Source organism: Pipistrellus kuhlii, unplaced genomic scaffold (assembly GCF_014108245.1).
Source record: "Pipistrellus kuhlii isolate mPipKuh1 unplaced genomic scaffold, mPipKuh1.p scaffold_m20_p_1, whole genome shotgun sequence".
NCBI classification, from domain to species: domain Eukaryota; kingdom Metazoa; phylum Chordata; class Mammalia; order Chiroptera; family Vespertilionidae; genus Pipistrellus; species Pipistrellus kuhlii.
Window position 1 is genome coordinate 176,810,665 of NW_023425404.1, and position 24,136 is coordinate 176,834,800.

General features: G+C 34.9%; 1 protein-coding gene across 11 annotated transcripts in view; it reads right to left on the bottom strand.

Annotated features, from left to right (window-relative positions):
- The window catches only part of N4BP2 (NEDD4 binding protein 2), a 74,273-nt gene that overhangs the window by 19,649 nt on the left and 30,488 nt on the right, over positions 1 to 24,136 (bottom strand). For all 11 annotated transcript variants that reach the window (XM_036418072.2, XM_045573231.1, XM_045573224.1 and 8 more), the window contains 9 exons: positions 23,799 to 23,887; positions 22,358 to 22,434; positions 18,185 to 18,340; positions 12,916 to 15,278; positions 12,069 to 12,154; positions 10,557 to 10,602; positions 8,937 to 9,133; positions 4,846 to 4,964; positions 1,577 to 1,715 (listed from right to left, as the gene is read on the bottom strand). In XM_036418072.2, coding sequence (XP_036273965.1) covers positions 1,577 to 1,715; positions 4,846 to 4,964; positions 8,937 to 9,133; positions 10,557 to 10,602; positions 12,069 to 12,154; positions 12,916 to 15,278; positions 18,185 to 18,340; positions 22,358 to 22,434; positions 23,799 to 23,887 — 3,272 coding nt within the window. The remainder of the gene's footprint in view (positions 1 to 1,576; positions 1,716 to 4,845; positions 4,965 to 8,936; positions 9,134 to 10,556; positions 10,603 to 12,068; positions 12,155 to 12,915; positions 15,279 to 18,184; positions 18,341 to 22,357; positions 22,435 to 23,798; positions 23,888 to 24,136) is intronic.

Below are 24,136 nucleotides of genomic sequence, written 5' to 3' on the forward strand. Positions count from 1 at the left end.
TGGAGCGTCAGTCTGCGGACTGAAGGATCCCGGGTTAGATTCCGGTCAAGGGCATGTACATTGGTTGCGGGCACATCCTGGTAGGAGGTGTGCAGGAGGCAGCTGGTAGATGTTTCTCTCTCACCGATGTTTCTAGCTCTCTCTCACACTTCCTCTCTGTAAAATATCAATAATATAGATAGATAGATAGATAGATAGATAGATAGATAGATCGATAGATAAATTTATCTAAATTTTTAATGGACAAAGGATAAGAATAAGACATTTTTTTAAAGAAAATACACAAATGGCCAATAAGCACATGAAGAGATGTTCAACGTCACCAGTCATCAGGGAAATCAAAATCAAAATCACGAGAAATCACTTCTGTGTTAACCCTATCTTTTATTTCCTGAATTCTGATTGTTTGGCAACTAGGGTTCTGCCTACCTTTGGAGAAACAGCCCCCTAACCCTCAACCCCCAACCCTGGGGTTAACAAATAACTCACCTGCTAGTACAACTTACATATGCAAACCAACCAATCTAGAGTCCACATTGCAATCACTCCCTTTTGGATTTTGGAGTCTTCACCCTCTGGACCACCACCAACATACTGTAGTCACCCAGGCCAAGTACCAGAAAACTAGGGATGGTTCCTATGCCCCAAAGCCTACAGAAATTATTCAAACTAGCCAATCCTATGTCTGTTTACCTTGCCTCGCCTATTCCTTCTCACAGAAACTACAAAAAAGCCTCTTGTCCATATTTCCTTCTACACTCCCTCTGGCTCCTGACCAACCTGCTGCTTCCCATATGGCCCTGGATGATGGGCCATACCTCCTGTTGGTAGAGAACTGTGCATGTAATAAACTTCTTCCTTCATGCCATCTCCATGTGTTAGTATCTTATCAGGTACCCTTAAAACAACTTTACACCCACTAGGATGGCTATAATCAAAAAGACTGACAATAATAAGTTATCAGAGAGAATTTGGAGAAATTGTAACCCTCATACACAGCCAGTGGGAATGTAAAATAGCCACTTTGGGGGAAAGTTTGGCAGTTTCTCAAATGGTTAAATATCTCTGCCCACATAGTTGCAGCCTAAGACCCATCTATATTACAATCCCACTGCTATTCAATTAAGCCTCCATACTCTATTGTATAGTCTACACACAAAGTTACAGAAATTCAAGTGCTAGGTAGGGGTGTCGAACTCAATCAGAGAAGGGGCCAAAATCTAAAATCCAGCCCAAATCGCGGGCCGAAATGTCATTGTGATGGAAACGCAGCGGAGTGCAGTGATGACAGCGCGGTGCGGGCCACATTGCAAGGCCTGGCGGGACGGATTTGGCCCACGGGCCCTGTGTTTGACACATGTGTGCTAGTGGTACACAATGACAATGACATTGAAGGAAAAATCATAATCAGCTATAAATTCATTACTTTAAGTAAAAAACATTCTAAACCAAATATGGTATTGGTGGTTAAATTTCCAATCTAGTCAAAATTGTAATAATCATTAAATTATCTCTATAAAACAATAATATTTTCAAATACATTTATCATTATAGTAAAAAATAAGCAATTCTATACCTTTTTCTCCTTAGACTTCTGTCCAGTATAAGAAGTGGCATTCTCATTTTGGTGAACAAACTCTTGTGCTACAACTGTTTTTACAGGGTCTCCTTCAAGAACACAGTTTAAAAATTGCACTGTGTGTTCTAATGAATAGCTGTAGAGAGTTTAAGTACAAATATAATGTCAATAGATAAAAATAAACATTATGTGAAAACATTAACATAAGCAATCCTTTAAACATTTCAGAAAAAGATAGCAAATGCCCATCATGCACCTCAAAGACTCAAGGATGACAGAGGGAATCTACCAAGTATAGGTTCTCAAAAACTGATTTAGAAAATGAATAATAGCCCAACCAGCATAGCTCAGTGGTTGAGCATCAACCTATGAACCAGGAGGTCATGGTTCATGGTTCGATTCCTGGTCAAGGTACATGCTCAGGTTGTTGGCTCAATTCCTAGTGGGAGCCATGCAGGAGGTAGCCAATCAATGATTCTCTCTCACTGTTGATGTGTCTACTTCTCCCTCTCTCTTACTCTCTGAAATCAATAAAAATATATTTTTTAAAAATGAATATTAAAAGAATATATTGATAATTCATTTTCTGATCTTTTATTCTAGTTATATATAACAAATCTTTCATTTTATAACTTAATACTTCTTAAATCCCTTATTGGATTTACACATAGTTTCAGTATCCTTCAAATATCAAATACAGACAATAGATCTTTAAAGTGATATTTTATTGTGTTGAATTTCACTTTTTATTTACACAATAGGGTTTTAGTCACAGAAATCTAAGCAGGGATACAGAAAGGAAGAAGTGAAACACTATCCTACTTCTTACCCCTACATTATTCAGGCATATTTTCATGGTGGTATTTTATTATCTGTAGTAAGAAATTCTAGAAATTGACAAACATCTGAAATTCTCATGTTCTAATATCTAAAGAAACTCACTCCAAAGCAAATTATAACTGATTTTTATATTGTTCATTATTTCAGATTATTTATACAATACCTCTGATTTTTCCAATGACCAGATAGTCAAGAACTAAAGCACGAAAAAATATTTTTGAAATGTGATAACTAGTTATCTAAAATAATGTGATTATTTTCCTATTCTTCAATTTATTAAAGACAACCCATGAAGGAGCATCATTTGGAACCACCAATTCCACTTTACATTTCTCTCATCTTGTTGTCTCAGACATGCTCAACACACAGGAGCTTTTAGGGCCTGGAAGCTACCAGCAATTATCTACATCCTAACTAGTCCTTAAAATCACCCAGCTTACCCATTTATGCAGCTGGAAGCCAGTGTCCACTAACTGATGTTGTTTGAAGGGTACAACCCTAGAAAGTTACATCTCGGGAATATATACTGCAGTAACTGAACCGACCCTTTTTATTGACTTCAGAGAAAGAGGAAGACAAGAAGAGAAACATCAATATGAGAAACATTGATTGGTTGCCTCCCATATCAGCTTCAACCAGGGATGGAACCCATAATCTGACTAGGAATCGAATCTGCAACCTAAGTATGTGCCCTGACCAGGAATCAAACCCACAACTTTCTGATGTATGGGACAACACTCCAGCCAACCGAGCCACCTGTCCAGAGCAAGAAAATATTTTTTATAAAAATGGGTGTAGAGCTGAATGAAGCTGGTTTGGCTCAGCGGTAGAGTGTCGGTCTACGGACTGAAAGGTCCCGGATTCGATTCCGGTCAAGGGCATGTACCTTGGTTACTCTCTCATCGACGTTTCTAGCTATCTCTGTCCCTTCCTCTCTGTAAAAAATTAATAAAATATATATTTTTTTAAATGGATGTAAAACAGACTTCCTAAAAAAGACATAAAACTCAGAAATAATAAAAAAATATTTTCTGATAAAACATTAGAAATAAAATATGTATATGACCAAAGTGGCTATTGGGTTAATAAGTATTATAGCAGAAAAAACAATTATAATCTATGTTAACAGACAAAAATTACTATAAATAATATAGAAAGAGCTCTCGCAAATCTAGAAAAAAAAATTACAGGCCCTGGCCAGGTAACTTCGTTGGTTAGAGTGTTGTTCAAATATGCTAAAGTTGCGGGTTCAATCCTTGGTCAGGGCAAATACGAGAATCAATGAAGGCATAAAGAAATAAAACAACAAATCAATGTTTCTCTCTCTCAAATCAATAAATAAAAAATTTAAAAATAGAAATGCAAACAACAAAAAGAAAAACAGACAAGCCGAAACAGGTTTGGCTCAGTGGATAGAGTGTCGGCCTGCAGACTGAAGGGTCCTGGGTTCGATTCAGGTCAAGGGCATGTACCTTGGTTGCGGGCACATCCCCAGTAGGGGGCGTGCAAGAGGCAGTTGGTCAATGATTCTCTCTCATCGATGTTTCTAACTCTCTATCCCTCTCTCTTCCTCTCTGTAAAAAAATCAATAAAATATATTAAAAAGAAAAAGACAAAAAGAAAGCAAGCAATTAGGATAGGAAATGAGTGAAATTACTCAACCTTACTAATAATCAGAAAAACAAATATTTAAACAACAGTATTTTTCCCATCCAAATGGCAAAAATTGTAAAGATTATTATTATTAAGGTGGGTTACACTATCAGTACATGTTTCAGGCAGAAACATGTAAACTAATGCAGAAAGCCTGTAACAAAAAAAATTTAGCATTAACTGTAAAAATTTTAAATGCACACACTCTCAACCAGAAATTTCACTTTTAGGAACCAGCCTACAATAGCATTCACCAATGTACACAAAAATATATGTTGTTCAAGGATGCTCAGTATAGCAACATGGTTTCCAATTTTCTCATAGTCAAAAAGTCCATAATAGGAGCATGCATAAATTATAACAATTTAAGAAATCACTTTATAAATACTATGGAATAGTCTGTAGACTTAAAAAAAAAAGAAAAAAAAAAAAGAGCAGATCACTAAGTACAGACAGGAAAAATAAATACAGCAAAACTACTACAAAATAGCACATAAAGCCAACCTCTTCTTTGGTGAAGCACATATTTGTTTGTAGACACAAAAGCAAAGAGGTACTCATGTACATATAATTGCTACATGTGAAAAAAATTGAGGAGGTATATAAAACAATTGCCAGAAACTGCTCACTTGCTACATTAGGTACATTGCATTAAATGGTTTATAATATACCAATATTACATTCATTATCAGTAAAATATCAGATTAAAATGTATAATATATGCTTTCAATGACATCACAGTAGAAACTACAGATAATCCTTTTAGCACTTACTTGTGGTCTTTGAAAATGTCCACCAGAAAGTTTTGGTTAATGGCTGGAAATATCTTAAAGAGCTGCTTCTCCTTTAGTTTAGTGGCACAATCTTTTTCAAACATAAATGACTCCCTTTTCTAAAAACAAAAACAAAACAAAAAAAACCTTAAAATGGATTTATAATACTAATTATGCTGATCCAAAAGCATAGTTCTTTTATTGCAAAAAGACTAATAATTTAAAAGCAACCACAGACTTTCTTCACTGATTAAAGGCTAAAATTAGTAATGTAACTATTCTTGCACTATTTATATCCCTTTTTAAAAATATATTTTATTGATTTTTTACATAGAGTAAGGGAGAGGGATAGAATTAGAAGTATTGACGAAACATCAATTATCTGCCTTCTGCACACCTCCTACTGGGAATGTGCTTGCAACCAATGCACATGCCCTTGACCAGAATTGAACCTGGGACCTTTCAGTCTGCAGGCTGAACCATTGAGCCAAACCGCTTAGGGCTATATCCCAGTTTTACAAAGTATTTGAAGCTGCTCATAAGTATATATACACACAATCACACACATATATATATGTGTGCTTGCATATATAAATATATACAAAAATGCTCTCACATATACACACTCAACACATTCAAACATATTATATAAAAGAGGATGAAGGTATCTTCTATATAAATAAATAGGATATAAATAAATCAGAGAGTAGAGAAAATAAAGGTAAGAATACAAATAAAGCTAGCAAGTAAAATCAGTTCGTAAATGCATGCCACAAAATCCTATAAACAAAGATTCTCAGTGTCCATAAAATAAAAGCAAACCAGTTGCTCAGGAAAAGTTCAGCTTTTTCTGGTACTGAGACCTGAGAGAAATTTCTCCCAAGGATCCTCATAAAAGGAACACTGTGTGATGCTGTCAACAATGTCCTCAAAAACATATTCTCAATGGGCAGAAACTGACAATGTACAAATAAGTTGCAAATTCAGGTTGACAGGATATCTTAAATTTCACAATTTTTCAAAGTTTCACAAGCATATCTATTTCTTCAAAATAACTATGAAAATTGTTACTAATTGTTGCTTTTCACCAGCCATATTTAGACCTGTTCAAATTGCTAAACCAAAAGAATTTTTATAAATTGTGCTACTTTAATCCTAACCTAGGATTACAGTAGACATTCTTAAAGTGATTTCTAACTTTAGGACAATTTGTTGACATTATGATATAACTAAATATTTTTGTTTGCTGTAAAGATCCTAATGTCTGAAAAACATGCTCCTATCAAATTTCATAGGTGATTCTGAAAAATCTCAAATATAAAAATTATGTAAATCTAGAACAATCCTAGAATTGGATTTTGAAACCTAGTCATATTTAGGCCTTTTATAACATCAAATAATAAAAGAGGAACCACATGAGGTGACCATCTGACCAGTAAAAGAACAGATTGGTAAAGCTGACAGCATCATATATCCCAGAGTTGCTCAGAAGAAGTACTTCTCCTGAGAAAGAGACACCTCAAGAATTAAAAGTATTTCATGTTTTATTTAAAATACGCATTATAATCTGAACTTATACTTTATGGGCCTGGTAGATTGCCAATAAAATATTCAGTGATCAGATTTATTAGCAATATACCAGGCCATAGAGTTTCAAAATTTCAAATTCAAAGAAATTAAAACTTGTACTATTAATCATCTTACAATTAATTATTCTTTCCATACATTACATCTTAAGTTTATTTTATAGTCTTTGCTTTAAAAAAAAAGTATATTCCTCCTTTGGGGATAAAAAAAATGAGGATAAAGCATCACAAAATTCTCTTATTGGATGTTTTACCTTGGGACCAAAGCATATAGTTTCTATTACACAACCCAGACAAGACAAGCAAAAAATACTGATAGGAAAAACAGTGCATTAAGTTGGGAAGTCAAAGATGTTCAATTGGTCGCTATTATATTGAGAGATTAAGAGGCAGGTTAAAACAGTGGAAACAAGTTTTAGCAGTGGAAAATTATATTTCAACAAAAAGTATAACACCATTTGGGCTTAAGTTCTAGGCTTCCCTATTTTTTAAAATAGTCTATCTAATTTATTACATAAATAAGCTAGGATATATGAAAAAACACTAAATTATAAGATCCTACTAAAGAGACTGTTTCTTGGATTATATAACATGTGAAGATGGAAATGCTTGCACATTTCCAATTTAATTAACAACATAATTAGAGAAAGTAAATATAAAGGTAAAGGAACCCCATCATTCTTCTTATGCCCCAATTCTATGTATTTCAACCAAATATAAAGGTGTTCCTTTGAACAGTAAAATGAATAAGAGAGAAAAGTGTTAAGTTCACCAGCTAGGAGTTATTTTTTTCCTTGAAAACAGGACTAAATGGCTTTTAGGGTCTTTCCTCTTCTGATCTAGAAATTCTCTAATACTAATTTTCAGAATTCCAAAAAAGGCTAAGAACAATAAAAGGAAACAAAATTCACTTCTAGTTTCATATAATTAGACACACTGAATAAGGAACAAAAACAAAGTTCAAGATGATATGAAGTTTCTGTTTGAATTTGTTTAATTGAAAAGTTAGATAAGGGTACTTAAATTTTTAATTCAAATTGTTAAATTTCTAAAACATTCTGTAAAAAATTTTGTTCCAGAGGTAAACATCTTTAAAAGCCAGACACACATTTCTTATTACTAATATATGAATGAAATTATCTTTAAACTAGAGGACCAGTATACAGGAGGGTCCCTCGGCTTGGCCTGTAGGGATCTGGCCAAAACAAGCTCTCCAACATTTGCCAAGGGGTCCCAGATTGCAAGAGGGTGATTCTCGGGTGACACACCCAGAATCAGGCTCCCTCATCTCTGGTACCAGGTGGTCTCCCAAGAAACACGGCTGCCAAGTCACAGCAGCTCAGCAGCTCTTGAGTTGAGTATCTGCCCCAATGGTCAGTGCGCAACACAGCTACTAGTCAGATGGTCGAAAAGGATTATATATATATATATATATATATGATCTCATTCATGTTTCTAGAATTTAAAAATTGCATAAATATTTAAAAGCCAAGAAATATGCAGCTAAAGCACCTGAAAAATTAAATCTAAAGCAACATAATTTAATACAGATTAGTTTATTGATGTAGAATATCAATTAATTTCCCAGAAGTAAAAAACTCCTGCTTTCAACTATGTTTAAAACATTTATCACTCACACCTGTCAGCATGGCCAACATCAACAAATCAATAAACGACAAGTGTTGGCAAGGTTGCAGAGAAAAAGGAACTCTCGTGCACTGCTGGTGGAAATGCAGACTGGTGCAACAACTGTGGAGAACAGTATCGAGTTTCCTCAAAAACCTGAAAATGGGACTCCCATTTGACCCAGTAATCCTACTCCTAGGAATATATCCCAGAAACTAGAAACACCAATCAGAAAGGATATATGCACCCCTTCATAGCAGCACAATCTACAATAGCTAGGATTTGGAAACAGCCTAGGTGCCCGTCAGCAGATGATTGGATAAAAAAACTATGGTATATCTATACAATGGAATACTATGCTGCCATAAAAAAGGAATTCTTATCATTTGCAGCAACCTGGATGGAATTGGAGAATATCATGCTTAGTGAAATAAGCCAGTCAATGAAAGAGAAACACCACATGACCTCACTCATTTATGGATAATAAAGAACATTATAAACTGATGAACCAAAAGATAGATATAGAGACAGTAAAGCAACAAACAGACTTATCAAATTACAGCAGGGAGGGTAGGGAGATATGGGGGAGATAAGAGATCAACCAAAGGACTTGTATACATGCATATAAATACAACCAATGGACACAAAACTCTGGGGAGGGAGGGTATATTTGGGAGAGGCGCAATGGTAAGATATGTACACAGATAATTTAATTTAAAAAAATAAAATAAAACATTTTTCAATTTAAACATTAAGGGCAGTCAAGTTAAATACAAATTCCAGACTAGGAAATATATAATCAAATGAAAATCACAAAGTAAACATACATGATCAACATAGAGTCAGAGACAAAAGCTTAATATTTATACTAACTCATACCAAATCCTGCTTTTCCTGTAAGGCAATTTCTTCTGACATTATTTCTCTGAGTGATACTTTTTTAGTTTGAGTATTCCAATGATCCAGTAAGGGTAGCATTTCAGATGTTGCTAAAGTCTTCGGTAATTTTTTGCCTGTTCTTTGAGATGACTTTTGTTCAGTATTATCAAGACCAATATGCCCAACCAGGGAAGGATCTACAAAAGCAGTATAAATATTGTCAGTCCCTCAACAAAAAACATACAAATTAAACATTATACTCTGTTATATTTACCTCAGAGAGACCCAGGGGAAACTTTTTTTCACTTTTAGCTTTTAAATATAAAGCAATTCTGAAGTTTCAAAATACGTCTTCATATAGTTATGAAGCAAGCAAGAAATGACGTGTACACAAAGGAATATTTCAAATGAGCATGACTAGGTATCACTAAAAATCAACTCAGCGCTTCCCACTCTTTTCCATACCATATCAACACACAGTAAACAGTGACATATACAACAGTAAACACAGGAAGTTGCAGCCAACTCAAATGATCACCGAGAGCAGCTCTGGTCAGTTCTGTCCAGTCACTCCAAGGACTGAAACATCAATATTTGGGCAAATCTGTAACCAATCCCCTGGAGGCATCCAATAAATATTGAGCAAATGATATTCAACATTCAACAAAAGAAAGGAACTGAACACCCTAAGAAGTTCACAACAATGTGTAACTATTCTAAGGGATAGCAGCACGTTCTGATACCTTCTTTTGCTTTCTTGGAAAGTGAAAAAAACAGTCAATACTTTCATTCATACAACTCTGGATACCCTTTCGGCACCTCTAGTTCTCAAACAGCTTTAGCTCTTGAAGCTACAACACAAGTACATCCTAAGAATCTTTAACTTGCAGTCCCAGCGTAGAGTGAACAAAACAAGTATATGAGGAACTCATACACAAAAGGAAGACCCTTATTATCAGGTCTGCCAACCTGTACTAATCACTGAGGACAATGCTATCAAAGAGAAGTCTAGAATCAAATATTTTCAATTTGGCAGATGTACCTAAAAGAGCAGGCTGACTTTTGTGCTCAAGTAATACCCTGTTTCCCCAAAAATAAGACAGTATCTTATATTAATTTTTTCTCCCAAAGTTGCGCTAGGTCTTATTTTCAGGGGATGTCTTATCTTTCCATGCGTTAGGTCTTATTTTCGGAGGATGTCTTATTTTCGGGGAAACACGGTAGTAACATCAAAAAAAATTTTTAATAGGCAACTAATATTTCAACAATGCTCTCAAACACATGAACACTTTTATTGCTCTCAGACCAGAACAGTTTTCTTTCATTCAGAGCAAATCTTAACGGGAAACACCTTGACTATATATATATTAGAGAAAAACCTTACATGTTTCACAGCACTCATGAATACAATTTAGCACTCACAGCTGAATTGTATTACAGGGTGTGTGTTTTCTTCATAATGAAAATAAGACAATTTTTAAAGAACTTTTACTTGCAAATCCAAATTATTGGGTAATTTATGAAAATATGCTTAAAATGAGTTACAATTCATACACACATACACACACCAAGTTCAATGTCAAGACAAGATCATTAGAAGTAAAAGATAAGTGCTTTTACCTCCCATTAATTTGCCACAGGAAACCTCTTCTTGTCTTTGTCGCTCCTAAATACAAACACAGAACAAAGATTGGCAAAGGAAAGTGCATTAGAAAAAAAAGATTATATCATTTTTCTCTAGAAATAATCTCTCCTTATAAAATTGTTAATTGTTCTTGCTAAAATCCAAATCTTATATAATAAAAGGGTAATATACCAATTGACCCTATTGACAGAACGACCGGGAACAACGGGTGGCTATGACACATACTGACCACCAGGAAGCAGAGGCTTAATGCAGAAACTGGCCCCTGGTGGTCAGTGCACTTCCATAGGAGTGCCGCTCAGCCAGAAGCCGGCTCAGGGCAGGCCAGTGCAGCAGCGGTGGTGGGAGCCTCTCCCGCCTCATGGCAACACTAAGGATGTCCGACTAACAGCTTAGACCCACTTCCCACAGGGAGCAGGCCTAAGCCACAGTCGGACATCCCCCGAGGGCTCCCAGGGTGCCAGAGGGATGTCTGACTGCCAGCTTAGGCCCGATTCCCCCCCAAGAGCGAACCTAAACTGGCAGTAGACATCCCCCAAGGGGTCCTGGACTGCAAGAGGGTGCAGGGTGGGTTAAGGGACCCCCCCCAAGTGCAAAAATTTTCATTCACCGGGCCTCTAGTATACAATAAAATTAGGTAAATAAAATTATAAAGTATGACTACAGCTATATATTTTTTTCCACTTATAGAGCTCTTATGCTGTATTTAATCAGTCAGTACTGCAAGTCTTTAATTTAGGAAGTAAAAACTATGACTTTTTCCATTAAAAAGAAAAAAAATCAACATATTGAGCTTCATCATTAATTACATAATATAGTGAGTCTAGAAATAATCTAAATTACTTGGGGTGGGAGGAATCAATAATCTTTTAAATTATAAAAATGTATTCTCTCTTAAAGTCGAAGTTCAACATAACTCTTCCATATAACAAAGTTTATTGAAAAGCAAAGGTGACAAAATGAATACAAAAGGAGTGCTCTATAAAAATAAGACTACAGCCCTAGCCAGTTTGGCTCAGTGGGTAGAGCATTTGTCTACAGACTGAAGGGTCCCAGGTTTGATCCCGGTCAAGGGCACATGCCTGGGTTACAGTAGGCTTGATTCCCAGAATCAACATGGAAATCTTCCCAGAAGGAGGCATGCAGCAGGCAGACAATCAATGATTCCCTCTCATCACTGATGTTTCTATCTCTCTCTGACATCAATAAAAATATATTTTAAAAAATAAAAATAAAGTAAGCCTACAACTCTGGTCAGGTGTTTCAGTTGGTTGGTGTGTCATTCCATACACCAAAAGGTTGCAGGCTCAAATCCTGGTCAGGGCAGATAACTAGGTTGCAGGTTTGATCCCAGCTTGAGGTGAATAAGGGGTAAGGTGGAGGGGAAAGATAATGGATCAATGTTTCTCTCTCATATGACTATTTCTCTCACTCTCCCAACCTCTCTAGAATCTACTAGAGGATTAAAAAAAAAGAAGCCTACCAACCATTACAGATTCTTTCCATTTCTCATGAATCACTTTAGCCAGATTCAGATCTATGTGAACCACACAATCCTCAACTGTTAGCGACCCTTGTAAAGAAAAAAAAGAAAATTATAATCATTACTCATGTATTTGCAGAACACACACTCAACCACTTTATGTATCATAATACTAATTTGTGTCAATTATTAACCTATGTTTCTAGTTCTCTTGGAATATTTTTGTTTATTTAATGTCATTTTTTTCATATTTGTTATTCGTGTCCATTAATCTAAAATTTATTTAATCATTTCCATTAGTTGAGACTTTTCAATAAGTGTGTTCTAAGAAATTAATCTTGCCTTATATGTATCTAAAGTACCACCTAAGGGTTAATAAAGGTTCATTTGTGTTAATAGGTATGCATTAAGTATCAGAGAAAACTTTCAAATATATGCACGGGATAAATACTATTTCTTCAAATTACATTTTTTAAATCCTCTACAAATACAGTATCAAAAAGAAGGTAGAATGCCCTGGCCAGTGTGGCTCAGTTGGTTGAGCACTGTCCTGTGCATCAAAGGGTAGCAGGTTCGATTCCTGGTCAAGGCACATACCCAGGTTGTAGGTTCAATCTCCAGTCAGGGCACATACAGGAGGCAACCTAGCAATATTTCTCTCACATCAATGTCTGTCTTCTGTCTGTCTGTCTGCCCCTCTCTCTCTTCCTCTCACAATAAAAGAAAATATGGTAGACAACATAAATTACTTTTATATTTCAATTAACATATGAAATAATTTTTGAATTGAAATAAAGCTCTATATATTCTATTCATATAAAGAATCATAAGCTAATTTACTTTTTCTTTACCTGAATCAATACCAACAGGGCCGAATAATTCATTAAGCTGAAAAGCCAGTTCAGGGGGTAATGCCAGTTCCAGACAGTCTATGGTAAGAGATTTGGTCATCGCTGCTGTGGGATTCAACATCTCCGTCTTATCTTCCTCACTAACTCCAGCTGGCAAAGTACTCCCCGTCATTAGAATTCTTTCCATTTCCTGTTCATCTTCACTCATAAATTCTTCTGTGTTTAGAAATTTTATATAGTCCTTTGGAAGATTTCCATGTTTTTTTATTTCACAAGAGTCAGGAAAATAAATTTCTTCATTTAACTCAAGATTTGAAGTGCTCGATACAGAGTTTAAAATATCAGACAAATTCAAAGAAGAATGCATACTGTCTCCAATTTCTGTAAATTCTAGAGTCTTCTCCATTTCACCCCAATCTTGAGCAGGAGTAGCTTTTACAGCTCCTGAAAACGACTGGTTAATATTATGTTCAACTGGAAGTTCTGCCTGACTATTAGGAAGTACTTCATTAGTATTCTTTAGATCCATGGTGCCATTAGGAAATAGACTTATTAATCCAGATTTTTCAGTAGTTGTAGCTCTTATTTCTGCCTGCTCTGAGTTTCCCTTTTCTGGATCACAGATAGACTGTGCATTGATGTCAGTGATATCAATCTCATGGCTAAATTCTGGCATAGAATTAGAATCTTCCAAGGTTCCTCTTTGGCCAATAATTTCCTTCAAATTAAGTCCTTGAGAAAATGGCCCAATTTGTGTTTCATCATATGAATTTTGGATATTCTCAGATTCAGTATCCTCACATAATTTTGTTTCAGAGTCCAACAAAAGGCTTGTGGCCCAAATAATATCTTTGTTACACCTCTCATATAAATCTTTTAGGGCTTCTAATGAAAAAGATCCAAATAGTTTACAAAGAACATCAAGATTTTCAGATTCATCAGCGCTGGTAAGCTCACTTTCTTCAACAAATGTGCTTTTATCATGCATTACCCGATAGGGAATTGTTTCTTGAATATCTAAGTTTGTATTAATATTGAAAGCTTTTGGTTTAAATCCATCTAATCTTCCTGTTAATACTCTCATAGAATCTGAAACACTAATTTTATTCTTTTCTATTTTCCATAAGAGATTAAAATCCCGTGGTTCTGTCTGGGTACACATGCCTACTTCTACTCCAGGGGCTTCTTTAGGCTCTCCCTCTGGAAATTCAGCTAAAGTCTGTGCTCCTACTACACCAGGAGTAGCTGGAACACTATTGGTAAAAGTAAGAGACAATGATTGTTGCCCATGAATCATTGTATTTGGACAAGTCTTATTCTCACAGGTCATTTCACTAGATAGCATTTCAGAACTTCCTAGAATACTACTACCTAACGTTTTTAGTTCTTCAGGGCTTGTGCCCCAATAGGCTTCATGTGCTGTGTATGATATTTCACTCATAATGTCATTAGTTGCAAATTCTAGGCTGGGTTCATTTAAAGCAGCCTTTGGCGTTTTTGATCTGTGCTCTCTCTGAGCTAAAGAATCAGATGAAGGCCAGTCGCCCGCGATGTTAAATGAATTTGTTTCAGTATTTTTGTAAGCATCATAGTGACAGCTACTAAAAGCTTCGGAAGCATCATCACATTGTGACTTGTCATCCTCTACACTTTCATGTGGACATCCTGGTTGCTGGGTATTGCCCATACTCCCAGACAGACCATTATCTAATACTTTGCATGATGAAGGACAATTATAGTTTTTGTCATTTTGTACAGATGAAGCCTTTTCCATTTTTCGGTTCCTTTTTGTCCTCTGACCAATAGTTTTATCAACTGGCCAATCACCAACAAAGTTTGATAGCTCATGACTCGGTGACTTTTCTAAAGTTGATTTGCTTTTTTGTTTTCCAACGGCTTTTTTCTTTACTGCTGCACTTTCTCCCAATATTTCACCAGGTGAAGAATTTTCATTCTGAAGTGATACAGTATTTGAAAGATCACAGTCTTCTTGATTATTTTCACCATAGCTAATACTTGGTGACAATATCTCTGCAAAACTATCTGTTTCGGTTTTACTATATTCTTTTTCAGAAGCCATTTCTACTTGCTTTTCATTTTCACTTTTGTCTGTTACTCCTACTTTGTTTTCAGAATTAGAAAAATATGTGTCTGGAACTTCCTGAATCAAAGCACTCTGAATGTTAGGATTCACATCACTTCCTTTGTTTAAATCTTCACTAGGGAGACATGTGACAGTCTCAGGTAACACAGCTTCTTTGGTCACTTCAAGTTTCTTCTCTTCAATTAACTCTACATGCTTCAGAGGTGAGGATAAGATTTTTTCTTCTTTTTCAGAGGTAATGTCTTCATTGTCTTTTGGGCTGTAAGATTTTTTTTAAAGGGTTATAAGGAAGCCTCTTAATGCTACTATTAACATTGTGACTTTAAATTTAAAAAGCATTCAACTGAAAAGACACGTAACATTTATTTAGTCTAAAAGCTCTAGAAATATAATACATTAAAATTATAAAAGCTAATCTTGGTCTTTCTGTAAGACATTATGAACAAATCCCTTTGTTGTAACCAACCTAGCAAAATGCTTGGCATCTAGGAAGCACTAAAACTTTTTTTTTTAATTGAGTAATATGAGATTTTAAGTTGTTTATTATACATAAATATTAAAGTTATGTTTCTAAATGTGTTTCCAAAAAAGGACAAACCTCCCTGGTTTTCTTTTTCCTACCTCTTTAAGCTTAACAATGTGAAACTAGGTCTGCCTCCATATCACCTACCTGTCATTTGCTACAGAGGAAAATGTTTAAATTTCATTTACAAATCACAGAGAGTCAACCAACATGATTTGCACAGTTAAAGAAATGAGAGATAGGGAAGAGAGCTTTCAGTGGAGATTTTTAAAAAACCATCCGTAATGTTAACTTCAGACCCAGAGAGCACTTTTGCCTAATCATTACTTTCCTTATCAATTTGTCAACCTTCCTTTCTTTACTCCAGGAGCTCTCAAAGTCTCACCTTTCCCATAAAGCCTTCCTACTAAAATCACATCTAGATTGAGTTTCCTATATGCCAAATGCTATTCTAATCTAAGTCCTTTACAAGTGTTAATTAATAATCCTTATGAAATCCTACGAGTAAAGTGTTGTTTTACCATTTTAGAAATGAAGAAATGAAGAATGGAAAGATTGTATAGTTACATATTATAAAATATGGGGTGGAAGCCAGGAAATAAGGCTCAAGAATCCATGTTCTTCACCAGTTTGCAACACCTCAATGAAAAGGAATTTATGAATTTTCCCTTCCCAATTCCCAACTTCTTTTTAATAGAATCTCTCTGTCCATTACAATCATAAAATATGGACAATTCAGACCTCTATATATAAAGTTCTTCTTGCCGAAACCGGTTTGGTTCATTGGATAGAGTGTCAGCCTGTGGACTGAAAGGCCCAGAGTTCGATTCCGGTCAAGGGCATGTACCTTGGTTGCGGGCACATCCCCAGTAAGAGGTGTGCAAGAGGCAACTGATCGATGAGTCTCTCTCATCAATGTTTCTAACTCTCTATCCCTCTCTCTTCCTCTCTGTAAAAAAATCAATATATTTAAATATATATATATATATATATATATATATATATATAGTCCTTCTTTACTCATATAATCAATTGTTTATGTGTTTTAAATTTTTCACAGAATCAGTACTATCCTGGATTACAAATTTTCCAAAGGCTATGACTTGGCCCAGGCTCAGTTGGTTGAAGCATAGTCTCATGCACCAGGTTGTAGGACTGATTCCCAGTCAGAACACACACCTACGTTGTGAGTTTGATACCCAATCAGAGTCCATATGAGAGGCAAGTGATAGATGTATCTTACATCAATGTCTGTGTGTCTCTCTCCCCCCTTCTTTCCTCTCTAAAAATCAATAATTAAAAAGTCTATGATTTGCATTACTTAGTAAAATTATACCACTAATAATTAATTTTTACACCCTAGCCAGTTTCGCTCAGTGGATAGACCATCAGCCTCGGGACTGAAGGTTCAATTCCAGTCAAGAGCACACGCCTAGGTTGTGGGCTCAATTCCCAGTAGGGGGCGTGCATTAGGCAGCCAATCAATGATTCTCATAATTCTCTTTCATTTTTCTCTCTCTCTCTCCCTTTCTCTCTGAAATCAATAAAAACATGTTTTTTTTTTTTTTAATTTTTACTATACTAGCATGACAGCACTAATTCATGCACCAGTGGGGTCCCTCTCAGTGGCCTGCAGAGACTGGCCAAAACCAGGAGTCCAATGCCACCTGCAGCTCCTACCTGCCGCTCAAGCTCATCCCGGCCTCACTGTGCTGTCACAGGCTCTTGCCCAATCAGTCCCAATCGAGAGGCTTGCACTGCTGGGCTTGCCAGCCATGAGCCCTGAGTCTGGCACCCTCCCAAAGGGAGTGGCCTGTGGGATTGGGCTGAAACCGGCTCTCTGACATCCCCTGTGGGGTCCTGGATTGTGAGAGGACATAGGCCAGGCTGAAGGACCCAAAATTGGGCTAGGGAGGAATCACGGGAGAGCTCCGAAGCATATCTGGCCCATCTCACTCAGTCCCGATCAGCCAGACCCCAGCAGCAAGCTAACCTACCTGTTGGATCATGTGCCTCCTGGTGGTCAGTGCATGTCATAGCAACTGGTCCACTTGTCAACTGTATGCCCCTGGTGGTCAGTGCATGTCATACCCAGTGGTTGAGCATCCTTAGCATATCATTACCATATTATGTTTTGATTTGTTGTTCAGCTGTTCTGCCGCTTGGTCTATTTGCATATTACCCTTTTACTATATAGGATATAAAAGGCTAATACACAAAGTGTCTCCTCGGGAGTTCGACCAGGAGCCTGGGAGTTCGATCACTCACTATGATGTGTGCTGAGCACAAGGGTGCAGCATGGAACAAATGAAGACCCCAGCCAGCAGCCAGGGAAGGGAGGTCCCAGACAGCAGCTGGAAGGCAGGCCCTGGTCAACAGCCAAAAGGCCTCAATCAATCCTTACCGCCCACCAGGCCTAGGGATCCTAACCATGCATGAATTACATGGCCCCACAAAACCCCCAGACAATGAAAAACCTCTCACATCATCACTCAAACTTTTATTTTCCCTGCTAATAATATAGATCTTGCTTCAGGTAAAAGTATATATAAGCTATACAAATTATCTGACAGTGATTTCACAATATAATTTTTTTAATCATGTTTTAAATAGAAAATTTGTACATAGGGACTTGAACCTACCTAGAACTTCGGTCCTCAGGCGAATATGCACATAACTCAACACGTTCAATTTTTTCTGGCATTGAAGAACTCATGATTATTGGCACTGAAACAAAACGTTGGTAGTGTTCCAACATTCTTGTTATTTTTTCTTTGCTTACCCCATGAATATTACGCCTTAAAAATCCAGAGGAGAAAAAGATAAAGATAAGGGAAATTAAGCTTTTAAAACAATCAGAACAAATAATGTCATAAAAAAAACAATATTTATAATGTATAAAAATAACAAAGCTGATTATGAAAATAATATATATTACTTTAAATCTAATTTTCATTTTATTCAGGATTTCTTAAATTTTCATTTTATTAATCATTCCATTTAATCTTGTTCCAAATATCCTTTATCAACTTGGAAAAAATGCATAGATCCTAATAACTTTAGAAGTTATTCTCAAGCTCTTAAAAAAAATCTCATAGGAATATGACCATCATTTCAAGATTTTAATTACTATTAAATAGTGAGTAAAAAAATTCCAAACTAGATGTTCCAAAGGACCCTCCTGCTGCAAAAAACTGAAACCTAACAAAATTAAAGCAAACATACATTTTAATACATCTTAAGTTCAAAGAAAAAAATTCCTAATACTTAAAATCTCAGATGTCCAAATATGAAGTTTGTTATAGTTGTGACTTAACTCATGATGGTTTATTTCTTTGTGTGTTTTTGTTTATGAGTTTATATTTAATGGAAACTAACATATTGGGATCTTTAGGCTTAACCTGGGAATGCTTTCATTCATACAGCATCTGAATTGGCATCTTCCAGGACCGTATGCTTTAGTCTTACTTAAAGAAAGCATCTTACTGCATCTCTCCTGTCTAAGGTTGGGTCCAAGGCTTAGGCGGATCCCAAGCTAATAATATTAGCATTTGCCGCCTGGCAAATCTGGCTTTCATATTTACCTACCTCAATCCTGTCTGGTTTCAGATCACAGAGAAGCACAGAGAAAATATGAAAGGAAAGTTAAGAGACATAGACATTGAGGTCAGAGCAAAAAGGTCTAGTATATGTTTAATCCAAGTCCCAGAAAGAGAAATGAGAGTACATGGGACAGAAGCGATTTAAAGAAAAATGGCTTTGAATTTTCCAGAACTGATGAAAAAAATCAAGCCCGTGATCTCAGAAGTCCAACAAATCCCATAAAAGATAAATAATAAGAAATCCACAACTAGAAACAGAGTTTCAAAATGGTCATTCAAAGATAAAGAGATGATATCAAAAGCAACCAGAAATTAAAAACAAAAAGTCACCTACAAAGAAATTAAAATTACAACTAACTTTACAACAAAAATGGAAGTCAAAGAGAGTTAAATGTAATCTTCAATAACAGAAACTGTCCAGCTAGAATTTACACAATAGCAAAAGTACTTTAAAAGAATGAGGACAATAATAGGATTTTTAGATTATTTAAAAAAAAAAAAAAAAAAGTGTGACATAAAGCAGTCCTACAGTGTAAAGAAAATCCTTAAAGATCAATGTCAGGCAAAAGGAAATTCCCAGATGAAAGATCTATAGTGAAAGAAAAATTAAGCACAAAGTGATAACTCCATGAGTAAAAATAAACAGTATCTGTACATTCTGGATAATGTAAGATGGAAGATGGAAGAGAGGTATTCACAGCATGTAAGTGTATTAGAGTTAAAATATTTAGAGGAGTAAAGCTAAGGAAATGCTTCAACTTTAAAATTTGCATGATAAAATTTTTAATGTAACACTAGAAAAATAAAAAAGTACATAAAATTTCCAAATTAGCACACAAGAAAAAACTGAATAAGAAAATTTGCATTCAATAAAAAAATAAGCATGATAGGAAAATTTTTTCAAATATATAATTTTTTGTGATAGAAGATAAAACAATCACAGAAAAGGTGAGATAAATATAAATCAGAGACACTAAGAAGCAAGACCAATTATATAAAAATAAATAACCATAAAAGAACTAAGCTTAATCAATTAAAATCCAAAAATAGAGTGATTTTATTAAAAACCCAACCATACTGGTTCCAAGAAATATACCTAAAAACAAAAATACTGAAAGGTTGAAAATGAAAGTATAGAAAAAGAAATAACTCTCAAATATAACAAATTCTATTAGTAGTAGACAAATTAGATTTTATAACAAAAATTAAGAAAAAGAGAAAATGGCTAGACAAAGATAAAATATTCAATGAACCAGAGGTATATAAAAATCTTAAGCTTCTATACACTTCAAAATACATCCTCAAAATATATAGAGTGAAAAATAGGCAAAGTTATAGGGAGAAACTAATATATTCAACACAATACAGAGAGATTTCAACACACCTCTCTCACAGAGATTTCCTCATATTCATCCATCAAGCAAAATTTTTAAAATAAATAAAGCTATGGAAGATGTGAACAACAGAATAATAATATATTAACACACCATAAACAGTATACATTATCAAGCAAATAAAAAACATTTATTTAGAAACTTACAATGAACTAGACCATAAATACATTTTTTAAAATATCAGGTAATTGGTATCACACAAACTGCATAACCTTACCTACTAAAGTTAAAAACCAATTTTTTTAAAGATAAATTTAAAAACCATCTGTTCAGAAATTTAAAAGCATAGTTCTAAATAACCCAGGGGCTAAAGAATAAAATTAGTCATAATATAAATTACAAAACAAATGATTAAAATTCTGGGAGCAGCTAACATAGTACCTAGTGAAATTTATAGAACCAAATTATATTACAAAGTGACCTAAATTTTAAAGATTTTTTTTAAATAAAAGAATATACAAAGCAAAATAAACTTTTTGAAAAGCGAAGATAGAATAAAAGAGAAGCAGAAATATAAAAAATTAAACATAAAACAACATAATAGATCAATCAAGCAGAGTTATTTGAAAAGGCTAATAAAGTCTGATCTCTGGTGAGAATAATCAAGAAAAAAGAAGGAAGATACACATAAACATATTAAGATGAAAAGGGGAACTTAACTATAGATACAGCAGAGGTTAAATGGTAAGGTAATTATTTTAATAAAGTCTTAATAAATTAGAAAGTTTTGGTGTAATGGAAAAATTTCAACTGAACCTTCTCAGAAAGAAAACACCAGATCCAGATAGTTCCGTAAGTAAATTCTATCAAATAATCAAACTTTCATAAACTCATAAAAGAGAAAAAGAAGAAATACTTCCCAAGTAATTTTATGAAATTAGTTATGATACCAAAGTCAGGCAAGGCAGGGCAAGGAAGAAAAATCTGTAGGTTAATCTCACTCATTTATACAGATAATATATTAAAAGAATAAAAAGGAATAAAGTACTGGTCTATTCTACATGGATGAACCTTGAACCATTAAACTAAGTGAAAGATGCCAGATACAAAAGGCCACATATTGTAGGATTTCATTTATATGCAAAATCCAGAATAGACAAATCCTCAGAGAAAGAAAAACAAATTAGTGGCTACCAAAAGGAGAAGGGAATTGGAAGTGACTGATAGCAGGTTCTGGGTTTCTTTTTGAATAGTTGCTCAACACTGTGAATACACTAAAATTAGGTTGTCCTTTAGTTAGTATTGAATTAATTAGAATTGCCAAGAGAGCCTGACTAAACTAAATTAGGGCTATCAGAGGAAGTATAGAGCACAAAGAAAAATATGTTGTCTGTCCTTGTCCGAGTAACATTTTTATTCAAGTCAAACAACCAAAGAAAGAAAGGGGGAGGTGAAATACCGGGACAACTGAACAGCTGGGCATTTGCTACCTTTTCATCTATGTCTCCTCACTTCCTTGCAGTATTCTAAGTCACTAGGCAGCTACAATAATTTGTTCCTCCCAAACTTTAGCATCTGTTCTAGTTTCAGATAATGACGTCATATTATTAGTAAGTATTAAAGAATTGTCTATATATGGACAACTGGAATTTTTCTATTAATTAACTCAATTGTAGTAACAAAAAGATGCAAATTCTTCATATTGAATAAAAAGCCCATATGCTTTTTGTTATGTAAAATTTGTTATCAATTTTTAAATGGCTAACCTGCAATCTAATCCATTTTATTTCATTCATTATTCATAAGGGAGAAAATTTTCAATAGATTTTCTATCACTGTCATGAAATAAAAAATATAGTAAGTAGTCTCCAAATTTTACCTTGCAAGTTCCTTTGGTCTGAACTTCCACCATGTGTCTGGTTCCCGAAAAAGGACTTTATATTTATGTTTTTGAGACTGAAAACAAAAAATAAAATAAAAAGCTTTTATAAATAATTATATTTATGAAATTAAATTCAGTGTATCCAATTCATAGCATGTTAAAACTGAAAGAACCCAAAAGTTTATCTAATCTTGTGAGGTGGCTTTTGTTAATCCTCACCTGAGGATAGTTTTCCATTGTTGTTGTGTGTTTATATATATATATATTTCAGAGAGAAAGGGAGAGGGAAAGAGAGATAGAAATATCAGAGAGAATCATTGATTGGCTCTCCTGCATGCCCCCCTACTAGAAATTGAGCCCACAACCCAGGCATGAGCCCCGGACCAGAATCAACTGGGGACTTTTCAGTCCATAGGCCGACGCTCTATCTACTGAGCCAAACTGGACAGGGCTCCATTAATTTTTAGAGAGTGGAAGGAAGGAGGAAGAGACAAAGAGAGAAACATCACTGTTAGAAAGACACATCAATCGGTTGCCTCCAGGATCAGGGAACAAGCCTACAACCAAAGAATGTGCCCTTGACCAGAATCAAACCTGGGACTCCAGTCCTGGAGCCAACGTTCTATCTGAGCCAAACCCACTTGATGAGCATGTTAAATTGGTAAAATGAACAATCTCTTTGACCCAACAATTAACTTCCAGAAATTTATGCTATTGACAGTTATATAAGAGGGTAAAGATATGTATACAAACAGGATATCCCGTTCACCATTATTTGTAATAGCAAAAGAAATACATGTATCAGTAGCTTATGGAATTAGCTAAATACTGAGTGTATAACCATACAATGAAAATATACAATTTTTTAAATTCCATATGTATTGAGAAGAGGTCCTTAATATGTTAAGAAAGATACAGAATTTTCAGCCCAGCCAATCAATGATTCTCTCATCGTTGATGTTTCTATCTCTCTCACCCTCTTCCTTCCTCTCTGAAATCAATAAAAATATATTTAATAAAAATTTAATCTCAGAAAAAAATTTAGCTTTATGAAAAAAACAATTCCTGCCGAAACCGGTTTGTCTCAGTGGATAGAGCATCGGCCTGTGGACTGAAGGGTCACATGTTCGATTCTAGTCAAGGGCATATACCTTGGTTTCAGGCACATCCCCAGTTGGGGGTGTGCAAGAGGCAGCCGATCGATGATTTTCTCTCATCGATGTTTCTAACTCTCTATCCTTCTCTTTTCCTTTCTGTAAATAATCAATAAAATATATATTTTTTTAATTTCCTCTTTTCCTCATTTTGCTGAAGACCAGAGAAAACTTTAGTTACAGACAGTCCATGAACTGCTTTATTTAAGATTCACTTATGTAATTGACATCCCCAATAATTTCAAACCCACTATTATAAACTTATGACAATATGAGGTACAAACCAAAGCAACATATGGCTTCATTTCCCATGCCTGTAGGTTTGTATTATCTATTATTACAGGAGATACCTTCTTTTCAAATGCTTCTTTTGCTGAAAAACACAAACATGAAGTCATTTTTCATAACAATATTAAGTATGATCTTGGTATTTTAAAAATCTGGTCTTGCTTTTATAATTTGAAAGTCACAGATAGTGCTAATTTTATTCATAACTCTTCTTCTAAATATCACTTTTGAATGTACAAAAAATTAAAATACAAAAAAAATTTAAAATACAGGTAAACATTGAATAATAAACACTACTGTTATAATCAGAAAAAATTATTAAATAAAAACTATA